Raw genomic sequence first — 23784 nt, forward strand, 5'->3', positions numbered from 1 at the left:
AGAAAGCAAATCTGTTGCCCCCATAATTACAGCAGAGATGCAGACTTGAAAATTTCAAAGCACGGTAGTAATTTTGGTGATCACATATTCTGGTGATGGCCAACTGTGAAATACACGTTGCAGAATAATAATTGAGAGACTGGATTTGTGATTTACAAAAAGAAAATGTGTTTCTTCCAAATGAGAAATGTCACAATGCCAACGACTTTGCAGCTGTTGCAACCAAAGTACCCAACGCAGGAAAAAGGAATTTTGTTTTGGAGGTATGAAATCACTCAGTCCTTGGGCTAGGCTGAGTCCTGTGGTTTTTAGTTCCAGAATAATTATTATGGGCTGCAGTCTCCCCTCGATCATTGCTCAGAATTTACATGGATATAGGTGTGGGGAACATGCTGAACAATAAAGGGGATGATCTATGCTTTATCGCAGTGTTTCTCAACCTTTCCAGACTACTGCACCCCTTGCAGGAGTCTATCTTGCATACCCCAAGTTTCACTTCACATGAAAACGTGTTGCTTACAAAATCAGGCATAAAAATATACAAGTGTCACAGCACATTCTTACTGAAGTTGCTTCCCCATTTTGTTTGTCTGAAATTTTAGTTTGTGCTGACTTCGTTAGTGCTTTTTATGTAGCCTGTTGTAAAACGAGGCAAATATCTAGATGAGTTGGGGCACCCCCTGGAAATCCTCTGCATATCCCAGTGATATGTGTTCCTCTGGGTGAGAACTACTGCTCTATCATGCCCAGTCTTTAATGACTTAAGGTCCATAAGCGTTGGCCTTTCAAGCAAACAGATCTGAGACCACTGATGTCATTTTGTTGACACCTATAGGATGAAGTCTGACATTGAACCCTTGAAGGGTTACGAAATAGAACTGCATTTGGTTAAGTCCAGTCAGTCGTCTTCCCCAGATAGCCTTCCTACTTCTTACCCAAAGCATGTTCAGCCATTTCCTCTGTCTGAAATAGCCCCCAAAAGCTGCTTCGTTTTCTAGACTGCATGGGTGCACGGTTGCTTTATGTGTGTGTCTCAGTAAAATAGCTTACAAGAGCAGCTCTGAAACTGGAGCTGGTTGCTTTAGCTGTGCTTAAAGCTTCCCACTCAGATCTGATGCATCTCTAAATCAACATGAGTGAAAAACACTGCATTCGTGATCAAAGCTGCTTCTCCACACCCTTTGCAGGCCTAATGTGCAAAATAATCCCTTCGGGGGTGTGTGTGTGTGTGTGCGTGCGTGGGCTGCAGTCTGCTTAAGACTGCATTGCAAACAAGCCAGCTAATGCATCACTGTCTCTGGAATAAACTGCTATATCACTGATAGGCATGTTACAGTGCTGGGATCAATGCAGGCTCCTAGCTGGAATGTGCGTCAGGTATGTGTCTAAAATGGATGCTCCCCATTTGTTACAGATCTGAATGGGAGACAACAGCATAGGTTTGTCTTTTTGTCTAATGATGGGCCTGGTGCCAAAGAGAGGATGAATTCCTTGTTTACCGTAATTAGAGTAACATGGATAGTGTCTGTGTAGTTAGATGCTCAGGAAAGAACCTTTGCAGTGTGTGTGTTGTGTGAGGGGGGGAGTATCCTATCAGAATGGTGCTATTCTTGTGCAGAATGTCTCTTGAGGATGTGTTGCACCAAAGTCATGTGCACTGATTTGTTAGCATACCTCACAGTGAATTCAGCTGCTTGCAGACATGATTCATGTTTTTAGCCAATGTTGTGGCTGCTCCAGGCTTGTTATAATTATAGCAGAGGTGGTAGATTTATTCTCCCATGTCTCCGAAGTTCAGAGACTGAATGGGTTTGGGATGTGGAGGGCTCGAACATTTGGCAGACATTGTAGTATGCCTGATAGGTGGAAGGGGGGTGGGAGCGCCAGCTCTGCTGTAGCCCACCTAGCAGGCTGTCAAGGACCTGGGAGCTTGGGCAGTCCATGTGATGGGCTGCCCTGGAGTCTTGGACCCCTTTTCGCCAACAGCCCACCAGGCGGGCTATGGAGGAGCTGGGTGAAGGAGCTGCCAGGGAACCAAGCAGGTTTCCAATAGAATCTTGCCTGGGTTCCCCTGGAATTTAATTGAAATTAGACTGTTTCTATGTAATGTTTCAATATTGGCAAATTCCTGTGGGAAAAATGTTTTGTGGCAATTTTTCTGACTAGCTCTATAGTTCTGATACATTTTGTAGTGTGGCTGTTCCTCCAAAGCTCACTAGCACTCAGTGAATGCAAGCAAAGGCCATCAGTGAAAGTGATACTTGTTGAGTGAACATGCCAGTTGCTTCATTAGTCACAAAGTGATTAAACAGGCCTGCGCCCTAGAAGAAGTATTGCATCTGCTGTGCCCATGCTTGTTAATGCTGGGATGAAAGGGTGGGCATTAATCTTGAGCAGGGTAGGCGAAGCAGCTAGGGTCCCTGGCATTCCCAGGTTCCCCATCTCAACGGCGTGTGGTTTGGTTTAGAGCAGCGTGGAGCAATTCCATGAGCGTTGCCTGTAGCCTGAAGGAATCTTGCTACTGATGAAGGAACTGACAGCAGCAGCCCTTCAGCGCTTGCTTCTTCCCTTCCTTCTCTGTTATGTCAGGAAGGGACAGAAGCAGCCATGTTCCCACACAACCAGCGTCTGAGCACTCACCCCAAACTTTGGATGTCAGAATCCAGAACACAGCCAAATTCCATGGCTTTTATACAAAGGACCAAACCAAATCTCCAGAGCTGAACTCCCCAAATTCTGTTTGTGTGGGGGGCTGACATCCAGATCCAAATTTTTGCAGCTGAGAGCATTCCACTAAGTCTTTTGCCCCCGTCGTTCTCTAGTCAGAAGAGATTCCCTTGCACTCCAGCTGCTCTATCTGCTTCCTTCTCTGCAGCCACAAGGTGTCATTGTGCTCTTCCACCTTTTTACTGATAAAGCTCAGGGAAATTGGATCCACACACAGAGTGACCAGATAGAAAGTGTGAAAAATCGGGACCGGGGTGGGGAGTAATAGGTACCTATATAAGAAAAAGCCCCAAATATCGGGACTGTCCCTATAAAATTGGGACCTCTGGTCACCCTATCCACACAGGACTTTCTGCCTGAACATACCTCCCTCATCATGTACCCCTATTCCTAGCTCCTCTCTTTGACTCAGTGCACTGGCCTAGCTCTTCACTGCTTTAACACCCTGTTGTCCTGCTTCAAGCTTCTGAGGGCACCATGTTAAGAGCTCTAAAGGCCAAGTAACTCTACTGATTGCTGTGGATGCATCCTTATTGAAATGATCTTTGGATGATTCTGTAGTTTCCCTCCTGTCACTCGTGCTGTCACACCCTCTGCAGACTGGGATCAGGGCTGTTCTAGTTTAAAATGTGATGACTGGAGATGGGTCTCTGTACTTTTTAGGATTTGAAAACAGAATCCAATTTCTGCATCTAATTCTGATTTCACAGTGAGCAGGATGTTGTTGCACCTTTTGCTATATACACATACATTTCTCACGGTTTTTGGCTCGGAGGTCCCCAGTGTACCTTTTTTGGGTGTGCTTGATGCTCATGTTTGTCGATCTTAGGTGCTTACAGGGCTTGCATCCCCATAGTATCTGAGAGCTTCACAATCTTTCATGTATTTATCCTCACAGTACCCTTGGAAGCTAGGTAAGTATCATTATCCACATCTTACAGATGGGGAGCTGAGGCACAGAAAGACTTAGGGACTTGCTGAAGGTGTCACGGGCAGCCTGTGGCACGGCAGGGAAATGAAGTCTGCTGAGTTCCAGGCTAGTGCACTGGACCATCCCTCATCCTGTCTAATCCATGCCATCATTCCCTATATGACTGGAGAAGCTTCCCTTCTGATTCTCCTTTTTTTAACTGTGGAAACATGTTCTGTGTCATCTGCTCAGCGTGCTGACTTTTTTTTATTTTCAACCTGATCTAGATAGCAATCTGTTCAGCTTGATGGAATTCTCTGGGATTATTGGCTCAAAAAGGAACACCTCAGTGCACTCCCTTTCCCTGATGCACCCATGCAGCTTCTGAGCAAGTGCCTGCTGATCCACTGGCCAGTATCCATGTATCCAGCAAGGCACTACCTCTGGGTGTGTTTTGACATGTATTCCTGACAAAGGGGAAACTGTGGAATCTAAAGTGTCTTCTAAAGTGACCTCACTCTAGTGAGTGTGAGCAGAGAATGATCATTGCAATGAAAAGCCATTTTGTAGCTTGAAAACTGCAGCAGCAATGCTGTTTCTTAAACCCAATTACATAACCTGGAGATCTTTTCTTTCTCCTCCCTGATCAACTCTTTTTTCTCAAATGCAGATCAGTGAAAGCTGCTACCCCAGCTGAGTATATACACCATGTGTCACAGGGGCAGAGACAGAGAGAGTGACTGAGACTGAAGAGGGTGGGGAAGTGAGAGACAAAGGTTAAAAATCTGAGGCAATCAGGGAAATGCTTGTTGTTCAAATCTAGTTTCAAGAGAGACCATAACAAATTCAAAGGAAGCACTTTGTGGCTTTCTCCTTCTGGAGTTAGAGCTGCACCAGCAACTACTGTAAGCGAGTCATAAACAAAATCAAAATCTGGAAATCCCTCTACCAGACCATCATGGAGGATTCTGCAAAGGAAACTCAAGAGGTCAGGTACTACATGCTCCAAAGGTAAGAACTGCTCCAGCTTTACTGATGTGGTCGGACCTTACAAATGACATCTTCACAGGATTGAGAGGGTTAGAGTCTTTGCTCTGGAAAATCAGTGCTGGATCCTGAATATTTTTCAGTGGTGATTTGATCATCCTTGGAATTCTTAATTAGTAGAAGGCATTTGGGGATGTAATTTTTGCAAAAGAGGCTTTATTGTGTCATAGCTAGAAAGTAAATATGGTCAAAGAGTGAAAGGGACAGATCTTTGAATTGCTGAACAACTTTCAGTTCGGCTTCCAAAACTGCAACAGCAGATTTTCTAGATAGGGGCTCTCAAGGCACCACCACGTGCTGCAGCTGTGTTCAAAGTGACTTGCTGGCCTTCCTTGCCAGGTAACTTAGACTGTAACTGCATGCAGCTGTGCTGGCTGCTGTTTTTGCACAGGATAATTTCTGCTCTGTTTTGGTGCTCTTTCACATGAGAGAATACTCCCACTACACCAACCACCCTCTCAAAAAAGTAAAAGCTTCTTTCTTCTGCCCTGAGCTGATACATAGTCTCGGTTATTAGTACTTAGATTCAGTGTTTCGGTATGCTGCCTGTCACTAAATAAACTCTGAGCTATACCTGCAAGCGGTATGTTTTATTCTGAATATTTAAGCCTTGGGCTTGCAAACATTTGTGTGGGGGAGAATGGGGGCTTGTAAATAGTCATTTGAAGCTAGTGGGACTACCACTCACATGCATAAGCAGGATTGGACACACAATTTGTACTTTGTCCCTTAGTTCTCCTGTTTACAATAACCATGTAATCAAGAGTGACCTCTTCAGTCCCAGGTTGCTGTGCAATGTATATACTAGGATATAGTGCAAGCCCCGTTTCTCCACTGCTGTGCTCTAATTTATTAACAGTTTTTGAGATCTATATGGCTTAATAAAGCTCTGGTCCCACCTACATCTTTTTCCCCCCTTCTATGCTTCTTGCCCTGGTTGTTCTTAGGCCTAGTCTGCTCCTGAAACGTAGGTTGACCTAGCAACATCACTCAGGGTTGTGAAAGCTGTCTTGCCCTGTGTGATGTAGTTCAGTCAACCTTACTCTCATTGTAAGCACAGCTTGGTCGATGGAAAGATTATTCCATTTACCTAATTGCCACCTCATGGAGAGGTGGATTTACTACAGTTTTTGGTGCCTAATTCTCTTAGGTTTAGGACTGGGATTTTCAGAGGGGTTTGTCTCCTATCTGCCTCCTTTGCCTCTTCCCATTCTTGGCTTCATGCCTCCTTTCATGTCTCCCTCCCATTGCTTGGAACAACTTCCCACTTCTCAGAATTAGTATAAAAATCTACTTGGCTTGTGAAACCTTCTGTTGTGGATCTGTTCACCAGCAAGGCCTCTGTGTCTCCTGACAATGGAAATTTTCCCCCATGTGTCAGAAAATGGCTCAAGCTGCAAATTTGGATCTGAATTTCAAACACGATCAATGCTTTTGTTGTTTGTGTTATGGTAGTAAGAGCAGTCTTGACGGAAGTCAGGGCCCTGTTGTTGCTGACACCAGGGGTGCCCAAGGCAAACAGTGATTCGTGCCCGGAGTGCTTCAGTGCCAATGAACACACCAGGGGGAGAAGCAAGCAGAGTTTATTTGAGATCTCAAAGTGATGCTGGGAGACTAGTATGCCTCAAATCCAGCACCCCTAAAACAAGCAGTCTGTTCCTTTATATCCATGAGAACTTTTCTCTCTGACTAGCAAGCCTCCTTTTCCCCTCCCTCTTCTGTCTGGCTGCAGCATTCTTTTCTCACACACTTCTTTTTCTGTCTTCCCCCTCCCTCTTCTCCTTCCTCCCCCTGTAGCAGTTACGTAAGCGCAGGTGCATTAAGTAATCTTGGCCGCAGCAGCTCATTAGTAAGTTTTCCTTCTGCAAGTTATCTTGTCCTTCTGCTAAAGGTGCACAGGCCTCATTATTTCTGCTTTAGACCAGTTTGAGCTGTGTGGCAACTGATAAGGGACATTGCACCTGGCCTTTTCTGTTTATTGGCCTGTTAGGTCAATTAGAGTTTAAACATGGAAGGACTCTTGTTCACTAGAGGCCTGAAACAGGGAGACCTTATATTCTTATTGCCTTTCGCTTTTCTAAGTTACTTAGGTTTATGCTTAGTGACACCAACACTGTTGTGCTAGAAGCTGTGCATACACCTAATGAGAGACAGTCCCTGCTTCAAAGACCCTTTAGCCCAAATGGAGAACGTGCTCAAAAGGGGGAGGAGAAAGGGAAATTACTTACTTGTATTATTGTAGTGCCTATGAGCTGCAGTCATGGACCAGAACCCCATTGTGTTAGGTGCTGTACAAACAAAGAACAAAAATAAAGCCCCCCAGCTCATTTTATGTACAACGTATTGAAGTGCAGAGGGATTCTGACTTGTATAAGGTCACACAGAATATCTGCGTGACAACTAGGAGCTGAGGGCAGATTTTGAGAGTCCCAGTCTAGTGTTACAACCAAGAGACCATTCTTCCTCCTGAATACAGCTCATGATTGTATTTATCTGAGTTCTAGTTCCTATTCCCTGAATGTGTGGCATGTTTGAGCTACATACATTGAGACCGTGTCTCCTTACCTTGTCTATAAAGGATAGTGTACTTTATGTAAATAATACACAGTAATAATAATAGAAAAGGCTTCTTTGGGAAATGCCCCTGTTTTATGATATCTACCTGGCCCCACAGGTTACTACAAACTAGCTCTAGCTACTGTTCATGCAGGACTTTATTAACATTTCATCCTTAAACCATTTAGCTGAGACACTTTAAATCTTTGTTTGTTTTGAAATTAGGATTTGTGGTTATAATTTATGGCTTGTAACGTAGGGTTCACGCTAGATTGGCTGTCATAGGCTTGATTGGTCCTCTATACTGCTTAGGCACCCCAAACTTGCTAGCTGTGTTTATAATTTTTTCTTTCCTTACTGACCTTGTTTTTTCTGACAAGTTCCATTATTAAAGGGTCATCTTGTCTGCTCCCTTCCCTCCTGCCTCCCCAGTGGAATTGCTCAATGCACCAACTCTTCAGTAACCAGACTTGGTCAGGGGTTCCCAAGTTGTGTGCCATGGCTGACGAGAAGGCTGCAGAGCATGTGCTGGTGGTGTGTGTGTGCAGCTGGCTGGCTGGCTGTCCTCTTGGTTTCCAGCGGGTAAAAGGCCAAAAATACATGAGGAGATGGAAAGGATTGCACAATAGTGAACGAGAGGGGAGGTGTCCGTCAGGCAATGTGGGTGATATTGTGAAAAAAACTTTAGCTATCTCTAAAATCTAATTAAAAGCCTAATAACATACACCTTCCTTGTAAAGAACTGCACTATGTATGGAGTATGCATGGCCGAGTAAACCGGCTTGTGATGGTAGGCTCCTATGTAACCGGCCGGGGTAAGGATTGATGCTGGGCGCAAGTTGCCACCACATATAGTCCTGCTAGAGGAGAGGTTAACTCAGAATGGGAGTTGGCACATCTGCACAGCCATTTGGTTTGGTTGTGCTTAAGGCTGGCCTTTTCTGGCTTTCAGCTCACGTAAGATGATTTTGAACAATTTGCATTCTTAGTAATGTGCAAATACATTTGATTTTGGAGATTGGAGTCTGGCATCCAGCTTCCCCAGTAAGTGCCAAGCGATGCTGAATTTAAGAAAGAGGTTAGCTAGATCATTTCAATTAGGCACAGGCTATTCTCATATAGAAATGGGCCAGGGTTATGTGCATACAGTCTAGAGCAGGGTTCGGCAACCTCTGGCACGCAGCTCGCCAGGGTAAGCACGCTGGTGCGCCAGGCCAGTTTGTTTATCTGCCGTGTCTGGAGGGTTCTGCCGATCGTTGCTCCCACTGGCCACGGTTCTCCGCTCCAGGCCAATGGGGGCAGTGGGAAGTCGCAGCCAGCACATCCCTCAGCCCGTACCGCTTCCCGCAGCTCCCACTGGCCTGGAGCAGCAAACCATGGACGGGGGAGCCGCGATCAGCTGAACCTGCAGATGCAGCAGGTCTGTGTCTCCACTAAAGAGCGCGCAGCGGCGCAGCTGCACGGATGAAGCTGTGCTACTGTAAGCTCTCTAGTGGAGTTGCTCTAAGCCAATGGGAGAGAGCTCCCCTGTTGACTTAATTACTTAATTTCTCCATCCCCAGTGTCAGCTCTGTCAGCGGGAGAAGTTCTCTTGCTGACCTAGTGCTGTCCATGCTGGTGCTTAGGTTGGTGTAAGGGCTTGTCTACGCTGGCACTTTACAGTGCTGCAACTTTCACGCTCAGGGGTGTGAAAAAACACGCCCCTGAATACTGCAACTTTCAGCGCTGTAAAGTGCCAGCGTAGACGGTGCACGGCTCCCAGCGCTGCAAGCTATGCCCCTTGTGGAGGTGGTTTTTTTTTTATAGTGCTGGGAGAGAGCTCTCCCAGCGCTATGCCGTGACCACACGGCCACGTTAAAGCGCTGCCATCGCCAGCGCTTTAACGTTGCTATTGAAGACGTGCCCTAACTTATGTCGCTCTGGGGTGCATGGCTAATTCACACCCTTGAGCAATATAACTTATGTCGACTTAAGCTGTAGTGTAGCCATAGCCTTAGAAAGTGGCAAAACAACTAGATAACATAGAAAGATCATTTTACAGATGATGGGCCATTTTATTGGTGTCACTGTAAACTTTGGTCTTGCTCAGTTTTACACCTGGTTTAAAACAGCTTCAGGTAACAGGTTTAACGTGAGTGTAAATGGGGCTTTAGGGCAGAAACAGAAATGGAACCTGTAATTACTGAGGCTATTCAACTATTAATGGTGTGCTGGGATTTACATGAGTCATCACCAGTTCATCACTCTGAGTACAGAGATTTTGGGGTTCATTTGTAGAAAGGGAACATCTGAAGAAAGAAACTGAGGGTAAGTTTACACCACAAGAAAGACACGTGGCAGTGAATCTCAAAGTCCAGGTTGACTGACTTGGGCTTGCTCTATGGGCTAAAAATAGCAGTGTGGGCAGTTGGGCTGGAGCCTGGCTCTGAAACCCTGCAGGGCAGGAGGGTCTTGGAGCCTGTGCTGTAGCCTGAGGCTCTACACTGCTATTTTTAAAATCAGACGTAAATGTCCTTACTGCCCCACTAAAGCTGCAATGATACAGACACATGCAAGAATAATCCTTTGCTATTGTTTTAGATCTTCAGCCTGAGAATCTGAGTGCTTTATAAATATTAGTGAATTAAGCCTTGCATCACCCTTGGGAAGCGTTGACAGATTTTATCCGCAGTTTCTCTGGGGAAACTGAGGCAGAGAAAGGCCCTATTTTCTCATAGAGCACGTCTATACTACCCACCAGATTGGCGGGTAGTGTTCAGTGTATTGGGGATCGATTTATTGAGTCTCGTCTGGATGCGATAAATCGATCCGCTAATGGATGCCCGAACTCCACCTTGGCAGGAGGAGTAAGCAGCGTTGACGGGGGAGCCGCACCAGTCGACTCGCCGCCGTGCGGAGGGCCAGGTAAGTCGAACTAAGATATGCAACTTCAGCTATGCTATTCGCGTAGCTGAAGTTGTGTATCTTAGTTTGAACCTCCCCGCTAGTGTAGCCCAGGCCATAGTCATGCAGTGGGTCTATGGCAGAGGTGGGGATAGGCTTCATTTAACCACAAGATTGTCCTTCACCATTTGCACTAATTATGCCAACTAAGGAATAGAATTCAGACTTTGACTCAAAGTATTATGAGCCACTGTTGTCTTTTGGAATAATGGTGGTTGTAGCAAGGAGGGATAATAGTGAAGAGCTATGTGTTGCTGTAGAACTGAACTGGTTGATTTGGGAAGTATTGATGAACTGATCAGCTAAGAGTTACAATTAGAGACTTTTTGCAGTGACTTATAGAAAGTTCTCCTTTAGAGATGTGGGGGTTTGTTTTGTTTTGTAGATTACATTTGGAAGATGGAACCTGTCTCTTCTTATCACTACTCTGGTTCCCTAGATGTATTATAAACGTCATGTTGGGATAACGTTAACTCTTGTCTTTCCATGTGGGGACATAACTAGCAGTTTATATATGTACTGGTTAGTTAGTTCTTCCCCTCTCACCTCCACTGGCCCCTGTGACCAACACTTAACAATCTGACCATTGCATGCGTCTCCTAAGCAGTTCTCGTAAAGTTCATTGTGAGTGCTCAGGCTTGGAGACTGAACAGTTCTGCCAATCACCATAAAAAATTTTGCACAGAGGAAACTTTAAAATTGCCCACTGGGGCATCTGTGAAATTTACCTACTTATACCCACAAGTCAGCTGAATCACCTTTTTTCTTTCCCTTAGGCCCAGTATGTCTGGCTTGCACCTTGTAAAGCAAGGCCGGGACAGGAAGAAAGTTGATCTACAGCGGGATTTCACTGTGGCCTCCCCTGCAGAATTCGTTACTCGTTTTGGGGGGAATAAAGTTATCGAGAAGGTAAGTGACTAGTTTTGTTGAATTGTGCTTTTTGTTTCCATGCCCACCTCAGTCAAGCTATTTTATCCGTGTACCATAGGACTTGCAGGCTAGTAAATGCCAAATATTGAGAGTTCAGGAACTGAAAGCTTCATTTCTGCCTGTAACAATGATTCTTTTGCTTTTATTGCCGTGTAAGGTAAATATCCTGTCACTTCAGCCTCGTGTGACAATAAGCACGAGGCTTGATGAAGTTGATGTAGAATATGGCTCTCGGATGTTAGAGATGGCTATTGATTGATCCAGGGTCTTTCTGCTGTTGGAGTGGGATTATATTTTTATAGTGCTTTCTCCACTCTAGTTTTAATGGTCTAGTGAGAGGGGCTCCTTCCCCATCCTATTCCCTGGGGTTGACAAGAACTCATTTCAGATGTACTAGCAGCTAGTGCTGCAGGCTGCTTATTGGTCCTACTCCAGTGTCCCATCCTGTTCTTCAAGCAAAGTGAATCGTATTACATTCAAATCTTAATGGTCAAGCCAAGAGCTGGTTTCTGAGTTGATTGCTGTGGAAGGGAATGCTCTTGTTGAACTGTGTTGAGGAAAGGGCTTAACCAACAGGTCAGATGAAATGCACTCAGGAAAAACAAATATTTGAATGGCCTCTCTCCCTTGCTGCCTAGTTCTTATTGCCCTCTGGTTATTTCTCCACCCTGTTTCTAATCTACCTAGGTCCTTATTGCCAATAATGGGATTGCGGCAGTGAAATGTATGAGATCCATCCGACGCTGGTCCTATGAGATGTTTCGAAATGAGCGTGCGATCAGGTTTGTCGTCATGGTGACTCCTGAAGATCTGAAAGCGAATGCAGGTGAGCTGTAATGACCTGTTAGGGGAAATTGCCCCTCCTCCATTCTAAACTTTATCATGGGCAATATGGATGTTGCCACGTGAGCACAGAGCGCATATTTTTGCTCACCCTTCAAGGGACAAGTTAACTTTGGGAGGAGATTAAATGCTTTTATCTGAAACTGTAAAGAATGCAAAGTCCCAGTCAGGTGATCTTTGGAGTTACCTCTCGAGTCATGGATTTAAGGCCATTTCAGATTTGATGGGAATATTTCCCCTCTCATACCGTGGTTTCTGTTTGCTTTTTCACTCCTAGATTTGACAAAAGTATATAAACACTTAAACAAGTGTTTGGTTTCTATCTTAAACCAGGAGGCCTTTTGAGATCACTTGTATTTTCCTTCAGTACAAAGAGTTAAGCTGAGTGCATTGTAGACTCACAAAAGTTACACCTGAAGTGTTAATTTTCTCACTGCCTTAAAAATGCAGCAAGCTGTGAATAAGGAGTGTCTTTGAGGGCCTCCTTTTGGAGGCAGAACGATCTGGCTGTTGGAACAGGGGATTAGGGCAGTGTGATCTAGTAATCAAAGCAGGAAGCTGGGAGCTAGGGTTCCTGGATGCAATCCCTGGCTCTGCCAATGACTTGCTGTGTGACCTCAGCCAGAAGACTCTAGCCTCGACTCTCCCCTTTAAATTGGGAGGGTGAGAGGGGGGTAATATGGAACTATTTCACAGGGATGCTTGGAGGCTTAAATGATTGATAAATTGATTATCATCATCTGTGAAATGCTTGGAAGATAAAATCGCTTGGTAAAATGTGTTTGTGTATTTGTGCTTATTATTTTTACGACAAATCCAGAGTGCTGCTTGAGTCGATGGAAGTAAAACCTGCAAAGTGTTTAGGGTTTAAGGCTGAACGGTGCCAGCTGGATGTGTCCTAAATGTGACTCCCTTTGTGTCTGCAGAGTACATTAAAATGGCAGATCACTATGTCCCAGTGCCAGGAGGAACAAACAACAATAACTATGCAAATGTGGAACTCATTCTTGATATTGCTAAACGAATTCCAGTGCAGGTGAGAAGGGGCAAAGCTCACATTTGGAATTAAAAGGCAAAATCAAGCAGTTTTTTCTGTCCATGAATAATGAGCCACATCTGAGGAAAGTAAGGTCAGAGAAATGGTCTGGGGAAAATGAGCAGATTTTTTGGAGCAATGAAGGTGCTGAGCAGTGAAATGGGGCAGATTTTCCCGATGTAAATACTTGAGCAGGTATTTAGCACAACTCTGCCCTTGAATCCTCTTCCAAAGTTCCTTCTCATGTCATTTTCTGGGGACTTGTCTTTGAGATGCAGTGCACCTGTCTGGTTTGTGAATGATGTGGGATTGAAACTTGTTCAGTGAGGAAAGGAAAGGCTCGGAGCACCCACTTGATTGAATGATGGTTTGCTGACTGCTTTTGCAGCTGTAAGGAATGAATTGCCTTGTATTCCTCTCCAGGCAGTGTGGGCTGGCTGGGGGCATGCCTCCGAGAACCCCAAACTACCAGAACTCCTTCACAAAAATGGAATTGCCTTCATGGGTAAGGACATTTCTTTTTGACATGCAGTTTCTCACAGCTCAGTGCTGTCTAGTCAGTTATAAACGTGGTCTTGGAGAGAGGGAAAATCCAGGACCTAAAATCAAGAGCAACAATCTAAAGCTTACCCATGCAAGACTGACAGAGTGCATCTTGGGGGATGGACCACGCTGCCTAATGATGTAGTCTAGAGTAGCCCCTGAGGTGAGCTGGAGCTGGTTCGCGCGAACCGGTTGTTAAATTTATAAGCGGTTTTAGAACCGCTTGTTAACTGGCTTCCCTGCAAGGGAAGCTTTGATGGGCTCTGGCCTGGAAGTCTGTAATCCCTCCTCCGGAGGGGCACTGCGCTGTGCTGTGCTGCGGGAGCCATGTGGGCTGCCTCCTGGCTCTGCTGCTCCTGCTGCCGCTGCTGCTGCTCCTTGGACCTCTGGCGCTGGGGCTCCTGCTACTGTCTGGTGGGTTCTCAGCTGCGTCTTGCTGCTCATGCTGCTCCCAGCCACTCTCCTCGTGTGAGTACCTGCCCCCTGCCCACAGCCAGCCCCTGTCTGCATCACCTGCCCACAGCCAGCCCCTGTTGCAGCCAGTCTGTGTCACACTCTCTGCCTCCAGCGAGCCCTGCCCCACACCCCTGTCTGCAGCCAGCCCCATGTCCACTGGTGCCCTGCAGTTCTCAGGGCAGTAACCCTGCACACCTGCGTCAATGAAGGGGGGCAGGGAGCAGCTGGGACCCACACAAGTGCGCACCCTAGGGTGACCAGACAGCAAGTGTGAAAAATCAGGACAGGGGTGAGGGGTAATAGGAGCCTATATAAGAAAAAGACCCAAAAATTGAGACTGTCCCTATAAAATTGGGACATCTGGTCACCCTAGCACACTCCAAGGGAGTGGCAGGGACTCACACATGTGAAAAGGAGCTCATTTCTAGTTCAGGCCCCTCTTTTAAAAAAAAAAGAACTTTAGATGGGGTTAACATACATTTGTATTTTCCTGGACATGTCAGGCTTTTCAGTTCTTAAATCGCTGTCTGGGAAAATATGGACGTATGGTAACCCTATTGGTACAAAAAATACATGCTGTGGCACATCCCTTAAATCAGAACTTTTTATAGGGAACCAGTTGTTAAGATTTTAGACCTCTTCATTGAAGGCCTCAAGAAAAGGCTAGATTACACTCTGTTGGATTAGAGAAGATTTTGTTCAGTACAAAGACTAAGATTGGGAGATGCAAGTGCTATACAACCTCATCACTTCATTTATTGCCATGCACATCCATAGAACTTACCATCTACGAAGCACCTTCTGTGGCTTCGATCAGCTTGTGGCTGGTTTTTATTAGGGCAAGGCCTGAGCTGATTTAAGTTGGATCTGGAATTTGCCAAAGTCCAGGGGTGCTTCAGTTCACGCTTACCTCTAATGCTGGTTCTTCAAATTTATAGTTTTTTCTTTATTTGAGACAACTGCTGGGAGAAGATAAATCTTTCATGTGTCTTGAAATGAACTTAAAAACTGTCAGTTTTTTTGGTTCAGGGAGGGGTGGGTTTTCCAACACATCATCTGCAGAATGGAGCAGGTGTCAGGTGCAGGCTGAGATAAGAAGTTAGAAAACATTGCTGTTCAAGTGGGGTTGGGGGGGGTGGAATCTCTAGTTTAATTTAAAGACTGAGTTTGTAATAAGGGTTTATTGAAGAAGTAGAGTTCAGACCAGAGTGTAGGTGGGTTTTGCATTCTAGCCAATGTTATAGATAACTCAATGCCTGACTGTTTTTGGTGCAATGTAGTGCATATCCTAGAAGTCACATTATGTGATGGACTATGTGATATTTATTTTAGGATTTGAAAATTGGATAAAACTTCGATCCGAGTACCCAGACTAAAAGTCCTGATCTGAAGATGTTCATCCCAGCCCTCTACTTTAGGGATGTTTATACCCAGTTCTGAGCTTTGGGACTGGTCTTTTCTCTCTAATAATCTGAAACAGAACCACAGAGAACACCTTTTTGAACAACAAGCCCACCTCTGACTTAAAACTCTTATCAGTCACATGATGCAATCCATGCAAGCTCCTAGTAAAGTCAGTTCAAGTTCTGCCTGTGTAAGGTCTGCAGAACTGAGCTATAAATGGGAAACTGAATTACCATGCTTGGAAAAAAGTCATGAGTTATGCACCTCGTGTCAGTTACTCTAATGGGAATTGACTGATCAAGTAGACGCCAGACCCTGCTGGAGGAGTGTGTGTGAGGGTAGTGGTTCTTGGAAGTTGTTCTCCTTTAATAGCATTTTTGTATATGCCCACACACCTGCTGCCGTGAAGTGCCATCAGGTTGCCTTACTGCAGTGTTTAACTTTTCCTTCTCAGAGAACCTGTGGTACAGTAAATGTGAATGTTTGTTTTTTTTAATCCTTGGCTGATGTAAATTGACATAGCTCCATTGGCTTCAACAGAGCAATGCTGATTTACACCACACCATGATCTGGCCCATAGTATCCATTCCAAGAGACCGTCATTAGCAGAGTATTTTCTTACCCAACTAGCATAACATAATCTAGACTATACCCTGTTGGATCTTCTTTGGTGCCTGATTTCTCTGAGTAATCTCCTTCATGGGTCTGGTTTGTTTTTTGCAGGGCCCCCAAGCCAGGCTATGTGGGCTTTAGGAGATAAAATTGCGTCCTCCATAGTGGCCCAAACTGCAGGCATCCCAACTCTCCCATGGAGCGGCAGTGGTAAGAAATTGATCCTTGTTCGTACCATAAAGATTACTGTTACATTGTCTTTCCCTCAGGCACCCTGAAAGTTCAGGAAACATCGTTGCATTGAAAAATCTCCTATGAAGATGGCCCACGTGCTGTGTGTGATGCTATGGGCATAACAATTCCTGTGCGACCCAAGATGTAGACCACGACTGCAGAATATACCTTAGATACGTTTGGCCAAATGTGCATGTTTTAAAAAGCTGAACTTTCGTTCATTTTAATTGTATAACTGTCAGTCCCTCATGCTCCTGCTACCTCTACTTATCATACCTGGCCTACTCCTGGGGCGTGTAACCAGGTGAAGCTGCCTTTTCCATTTCAGAGAGCTCAAAGTCTGGGCTATTCTTCCTCCAGTTTAGGCTTGAGATGCTGGTGCTGATATTGCTTTCGTTATAACTGTTCTTTGGAGAAAGGACTTCACTTTCTAGGGCTGTCAGTCTGGCAGCTGGTTCCCCACATCCCAAAGCTTCATCTTCCTTTATCTCCTATTTTTTGTTTCTGTTGCTGCACCTAGAACCAAAATGCCTTTTCAAGACTTATAGGGGAATGACAAGATGATGCGTGTAAAAGGTGCAGTGTTCCATTACCTCGTGGATGATGTTTGTATTTTAGGCCTCCGAGTGGACTGGCAGGAGAATGACCCTCAGAAGCGCATCTTAAATGTGCCCCAGGAGCTGTATGAAAAAGGCTACGTGAAAGATGTGGATGATGGGCTGCTGGTAGGTGGATACTACTTGGGTGGTCTTTGGTTTGGCCCACTTCAGAAAGAATGACGTAAGCCATTGATGGGTACATACCTCAAGACTCTAGGGGTTTGATTCCCTATAAGAATTCTCAAAGCTTAGCCAAACTTCTCAGTTCAGCAAAACTGGGGCTTGAAAATCCTCTGAACAAGATTCTGTCATGCAAGATATCTGGTGTTATACCTCCTGGGTAGGACCAGAAGCAAAAGTGCACAGGTGCATGAAAATTAGGAGCAAGGAAGGGCAGATGGGTACAAAACTGTACTGCAGCGAGGGCTCTATTTTATTTCTGGATCAGTGTTCAGAGTGTGTCTGTCTGTCTTAATTAAACTGGTTTGCTCACTCCTCCTTTAAACCCTTCTTTATTTCCTTCTATGGAAACTTTCTAGAACTTGAAGAGGTCTGGGTGCTGCAGTCTCTCTCCTTCTGTGACTGTGGTAGACAACTGTTTAATCTCCTGAGAACTAGAGTGCTTTAGGTTCACTGAAGTTATTAGGATTATCCTAAGTGCCTGTGATATGCAGGAGGTTTGGTTAGATGATCTAGTGATCCCTTCTGACCCCAAACTTTGAAACTATGAAAAAGAATGAAATCCCTAACTTGTTTCATAGGCTGCTCAACAGCTTTTGTACTTAATCCTTTTCTCTTTCCATCTTCAGGCAGCTGAAAAAGTTGGCTACCCAGTCATGATCAAGGCCTCTGAAGGAGGAGGAGGAAAAGGAATCAGGAAAGTTAACAATGCAGATGACTTCCCCAACCTCTTTAGACAGGTAAATCTCTTACCATTCATTTGTGCTGTCTTGTTTCTAGTGTGGAGGTCACCGTAGATGTTCTGCACCATTCAGCAAGAGCTTATCCGGGAATGCTGAGGGACATAAAAGCACTGTACTATCCATCAACACCTGTCTTGCCGCTCTGAACTGTTGGGGTCTTGCCCAACTTTGCTTTATAGCCATGAGTATATCACTAGAATGCCCCTATATCTGTGAAGACTATAGTAACTCCAATACAACACCAGTTAACCAAATATCATGGTGCTGAGTGTGATTGCTGTGGTTTCTGGTAATAGAAGGAGTTCCAAATGTAATTAACAGATGCTGAGGAATGTGTCCCTGTTTCAGATAATGGGGACTTGCGGATAAGGGAGGTTTAGATAGTGGAGGTTGCACTGTAATTATACACCACTGGAGCACAGGGTATTTCCAGCAGTGAATGACCTAGGGAAAAACCTAGTCATTTTCTTCCCCTAGAAAATACCCTAGGCTTCCACAGGAATCTGATGTCTGAATTTATTTGAACTGTTTTTCTCAGTGCTCTGGGGTTAGTATGTGCTGCATTAGCCATTCTGGATTGGTATCTCAGTTCAAATGCTTCACTGCTGTGTTCCCTTGTAGTTTCCATGTAGTAACAGATGGCAGTGGTGTTCTTTCACTTATCACCATTCCATTGGCAGGATAGCACTTCCATCAGGATCCAGTAGACTCGTGAGCATACCAGCGTATACCTGCTGTGTTAGACAGCACTGAGATGGTTAAATGTTCTGTTTAACTTGAAAATCGCTATGTGTGACTTGATTACAGAACGCTCCTATGCCTCCTATAAGATTTGATGAGACTCTTGATTCTGCACCTCTAATATTATTTCCTGGGGCTAGAGCTTAAAAGGGCAACCTGGTGGTCTGTTCGCAATAGTACAAGATTGGGGATCAGATTTCTGGGATCTGGTGATATTCCCAGCTGTGCCACATACTTCCTTTGTGACCTTGGGCAAGTTACTTACTTCATCTGTGCTTCCATTTTTCCATCTGTGGGTTCAGTTCATTAATGTTTGTAAAGTGCTTTGAGTTTCTCAGATGGAAATAGAAATGCAGAGCATTCAAATTTCTAATGTTTGGTCATACAGATGAGACTCTGTGCTAGTACTCTACAGTATTAACAGCCTCTTACAGAAAGGCAGTTGAAGAAGGAGCCTGACTTTGTGTCAGAATAGGAAGGAGAGTTGGTTTGCATTATGTTGTCTCTGTTGTAGGTTCAAGCTGAAGTGCCAGGCTCACCGATCTTTGTGATGAGACTGGCCAAGCAGTCTCGCCACCTGGAGGTGCAGATACTTGCGGATCAGTATGGCAATGCCATCTCCCTGTTTGGCCGTGACTGCTCAGTGCAGCGCAGGCACCAGAAGATCATCGAAGAGGCTCCTGCAACTATTGCTACCTCAGTGGTGTTTGAGCATATGGAACAGGTGCGTGTGGTTCTGTGAATTCCACTTTCCCTGCCTTTTGTGAAGAAGTGATACTCTGCCTGCAGAAGGAGCCAGTTCTCTGGCATTCCAAAAAACAAGAATGGTGACAGGTCTCTTCAAATAGCAACACAGGGTCCAGTGTTGCAATCTTAGTATGTACAGATTAGCACTCATGTTTCCAGAATTGTTTGTGTGTGCTGTCAAACAACTGCAGAGTTCCATTCCAGAAGTGGCTGCATTTCAGTAGTGGGAGAAATGATCCCTGAGTATACAGCATGTGAATGTGTCTGTCTGAAAAACGTGTCAAATTCTTGGAGATCTCAGAATGCTTGGCTCTGTAGTTGCATGGTTGTGGGTTTGTTATATGGAGTGTGTATACAGTACTTCCCTACTCCAACCTGTGCTGCGCCAAGCATAATCCATTTTTTTCAGAAAGAGGCCCATGTGACTTGAAACATTTTTGTGACATATGATGTTTAGTTCCCCTAAGTGGTCAGTGATGTTTTGAATTTGTACTGACACATTCACAGAGAGGAATAGGGGATTGACAGATTCCAACTGTATACATTTTACAGGGATAGCAAATGGTCATTCTAGAATTCCAATAAGAAAGTGTGATGTGGATGGGGTGGGTGGAATGAAAGGGGTGGTTGACCATGATCTATATGGGCTAAACATTTTCTCCATCTCATCTTCTAGTGTGCAGTGAAGCTCGCCAAGATGGTGGGGTATGTGAGCGCTGGTACGGTGGAATACCTCTACAGCCAGGATGGCAGCTTCCACTTCCTGGAGCTGAATCCCCGGCTGCAGGTGGAGCACCCCTGCACAGAGATGGTGGCTGACGTCAACCTGCCTGCAGCACAGTTACAGGTGAGTCACAACACAGGCTTCATATCTGTGGAGACATTTAAAGGTGTTCAGAGTATGGGGTGTTGGAGAGGTCTGAGCACAAATAACTGGTTCCACTAGAATCTGGAGGGGGGGTGGGGCGGGGACGCTCTTGTATGGGTCACTCCCAGTGTTCAGCTCCACACTGTTCTTACAGATGAATCATGCACACATTAGGTGATCAAGTCACTGATGACAGGGAAGGCATGAGGCTTGGCTTAGTAACAAGAGAACTATTAAATGCAACACTAATAAGAAAATTTGTCTTTAATAGTTTTAACCCAGTAGTGCCCCCTCAAATTGTTGTTTATGTCCAATTAAGAAATATTTAAATTGCTGGCAACATTATCTGGTAACACCATTGTGGTTATTTAATATCCCCCAAAGTGGAATCGTTACATTCCTCATCCAAATACTCAACAAGCTTCTATACAATAAACCATCTGGTTCATGTGCACAGCATGTGAGAACACAGAGCTTCTTGGTACCCATTCCCTGGCTTCCCAGAAATAGGAGCCGTTGCAAGGCCTTTCTCCAGACTGCCCAGTTAATCTGGTAATTCCTGGCATCCTTACTGTGGTTTTTTAAAGGCAGTAAGATGTATTCCTGCAGCTCCTGGTAAAAATTTCTGACTTATAAGGGAGGCTTTTTTGTTTCACATGCCTGAATGCCCAGAGATGCACAGGTCATTGTACATCATTGGCTTATAAAATCAAGCATCCTTTTGCCCACAAGGAGCAGCTCAGGATACTGAAACTTACGCTGATCAGGCCAGTTTCTCTGTCTTCATGCATTTGTAGTAATTGTTCCGCATGCAGCCCTGCTCAAATTTAGTGACACAGTTAGGACCATGATGGTAACATGCCAGAATTCATAGTTGCATATACATTTTATTAAATGCTCCTTGCTGTTTTTCTTACCTATCTCTTCCCGGGTAGATAAACAGGAATTGTTTGTTTGACTCCACTGGCAGGAAGACACCACAATTAATTAACTTTGTCCTCCATCTGCAGTTACTGGAAGTGAGCAGCCACAAGCCCTATGTTTTGCGATTCTGCCAGCCAGATTTAGCCCTCTGTCTTGAGTTGGAGCATGTTGGATTTACCTGAAGAGCATGGTCTCAGTCTTGACTGTATTGCAGATTTCGATGAAATGTGCATCGTTCAGATAGACAGGGTAGCCTTATATATAGGCCAGTGACAGGGTCACAGGACAGGGAGTCAGGTCATCTGAATTCCGTTCCCAGCTGTTTCATTGGCTCACCATGTCATCTTGGGCAAATGACTTCCTTTCTGAATCCGTTTCCCCTTCTGTAAAACAAAGATGACTTTCATCCATCTTCATGAAGCACTTTGAGACTGACAGGTGAAGAGGTGCAAAACATTGTTATTGGGTGCATCCTGAGGTAAAGAATTGTGACATTATGCCTAGAAAGAAAGCCCTGGAATCACAGTAGTATATACAACCAATGTGCAGCCACCGCTGAAGATGGGTGTAATGAACCTGTGAAGGTTAGGGGAAGTGAAACTTATGTGAGAAGTAAAACTTAGCTAACTATATTTTATATTCTCCTATAGATTGCCATGGGGATTCCCCTCTATAGGATCAAAGATATCCGAGTAATGTATGGTGTGTCTCCTTGGGGAGATGTCCCCATTGACTTTGACAACTCAGCCCATGTCCCCTGTCCACGGGGCCATGTGATTGCTGCTCGTATCACCAGTGAAAATCCAGATGAGGTAAAAGCTGCACTTAGCGTTTGTTGTTTCTGTAGTATTGGTATGTCATTCTAATGAGCCATGGTCCTGCACACACAGTCATCAGCAAGGATCAAACCCAGAACTTTCTATACCAAATTCAAGTGAGCTGAGAGAGGAATCCTTTTTTTTGGCTGAAGTTAGCCACAGAGAGTATTATATAGTAGGATGAAACCTTCCCCATCCCTCGATCAAAATAATATTCTTACTCTTGTAAAAAATGCCTCACGATCTTGAACTCCATTACTCCTGAACTCTTTGCTCTCGCACACAGTGTGTCCATGTGCATCATAGCTGGTTAACATTTAAGAGGTTAATGACAACAAAGACCTTGGATAGGACCTTGGTTTCCTGTCATTTCTCAAGGATGGCATCTCTTGCATCTCAGCACTCCTTAGACACATGTTGGTGCATTCGTATTGAATCTTTTACATCACTTCCTACAGCACTTGGGTTTATCTTGGAGGTCTCCTACCCAATGTGGATGCAGCCTGACATTACCTAGCATGTGATATCCCAGTACTGGGAGGTGCTGCTAATCTCTAGCCTAAACAACTCCTAGTTGTTTTTTTTGGATGAGTGCATACTGCTCCTGGAACGTTTACTTTTCCTTTAGGGTGCTTAACCATTTAATATATTTCCTTGTAGGGTTTTAAGCCCAGCTCTGGAACAGTCCAGGAACTGAATTTCCGCAGCAATAAGAACGTCTGGGGCTATTTCAGTGTTGCTGCTGCAGGGGGGCTTCACGAATATGCTGACTCTCAGTTTGGTCACTGCTTCTCTTGGGGAGAGAACCGTGAGGAGGCCATTTCGTAAGTAGCCAGGAAAGTGGTTAGAATATGGAACTAACTCACTGTGAAAACCCTCCTCGGTGCTCTATAGAGGGTTTGGTCCTACAAGTGCCTCATGTGGAACCCCCATGAACTCCACCTGTGACTTTGATTTGTATGCAAACCTAGCCTGTTGGAAGGGATCTGTAATCCCTTGTGACAGCTGTAATTTAGTTGCCAATGAACAGGGAGTTAGATTTAACTCCGCTTCCTCTAGGAGAGTGGCTGCTTAGGAGATAGTGGGGAGAGAATGCCTTGGGGAAGGGGAGGGCTGAACACCCAGGGTCATAGGATTAGGTTTGAATCCCAAGCTTGGGAGCGTTTCTGTTTACACCTTGTTATTTATGTCACCTTTTCAATTTCCTATTATAAGTGGTGATCTGTTAAGAAGCTCTTGCTGCCTACAAATGTTTTATCTTCAAAGCTTAAGACCCCCAGAGTTGATGAGTACCACATACAGAGTTGGTGTGCAAATCGAATCTCCTGCTAAAATTCTGCAAAACCTATGAAAAGGTTTACCAATTTTTAAATATTTTATAAATATTCATAGAGGGAGAACATTTTCCTGACTTTTAGCTGAATGGAAGTGTGGAGAACATTTACCGTACAGGCTGGCTCTCTCTAAAGGGTTAAACGGAACATTACTAAACACTTGCCCAGTAGTGTCCTATGCATGTTGAATATTTAATTTCCAGTAGAGCTGTCATACTGTGAGCTTTTCTTGCAGAAATGTTTTTCTGTAGGTTATGGTCAGGGGCGGCTTCAGGCACCAGCGCTCCAAGCGTGTACCTGGGGTGGCAAGCCATGGGGGGCCTCTGCTGGTCGCTGCTAGGGCGGCAGGCAAGGTGCCTTCAGTGGCTTGCCTGCGGAGGGTCCGCTGGTCCTGTGGCTTCGGTGGACCTTGCGGAGGCGTGCCTGCAGGAGGTCCACCGAAGCTGTGGGACCAGCAGACCGTCTGTGCTTGGGGCGGCAAAATGTCTAGAGCCGCCCCTGGTTATGGTAAGCATGAAAGGGAGTAGAACTCATCCTTCCATTTGGTTTAAGTTGGGTCTCATAACTTAAAGATCCTTTAAGACCTGGA

At 44.9% G+C, this 23784-nt stretch overlaps 1 protein-coding gene across 6 annotated transcripts in view; it reads left to right on the forward strand.

Annotated features, from left to right (window-relative positions):
- The window catches only part of ACACA (acetyl-CoA carboxylase alpha), a 190277-nt gene that overhangs the window by 20737 nt on the left and 145756 nt on the right, over nucleotides 1-23784 (forward strand). For all 6 annotated transcript variants that reach the window (XM_032779354.2, XM_032779350.2, XM_032779348.2 and 3 more), the window contains exons 4-14: nucleotides 10960-11092; nucleotides 11801-11939; nucleotides 12883-12992; nucleotides 13416-13497; nucleotides 16119-16217; nucleotides 16860-16966; nucleotides 17650-17760; nucleotides 19019-19228; nucleotides 19928-20098; nucleotides 21694-21855; nucleotides 22522-22685. In XM_032779354.2, the coding sequence (XP_032635245.1) occupies nucleotides 10960-11092; nucleotides 11801-11939; nucleotides 12883-12992; nucleotides 13416-13497; nucleotides 16119-16217; nucleotides 16860-16966; nucleotides 17650-17760; nucleotides 19019-19228; nucleotides 19928-20098; nucleotides 21694-21855; nucleotides 22522-22685 (1488 nt within the window). The remainder of the gene's footprint in view (nucleotides 1-10959; nucleotides 11093-11800; nucleotides 11940-12882; nucleotides 12993-13415; nucleotides 13498-16118; nucleotides 16218-16859; nucleotides 16967-17649; nucleotides 17761-19018; nucleotides 19229-19927; nucleotides 20099-21693; nucleotides 21856-22521; nucleotides 22686-23784) is intronic.

Source organism: Chelonoidis abingdonii, chromosome 20, assembly GCF_003597395.2.
Source record: "Chelonoidis abingdonii isolate Lonesome George chromosome 20, CheloAbing_2.0, whole genome shotgun sequence".
NCBI lineage: Eukaryota > Metazoa > Chordata > Testudines > Testudinidae > Chelonoidis > Chelonoidis abingdonii.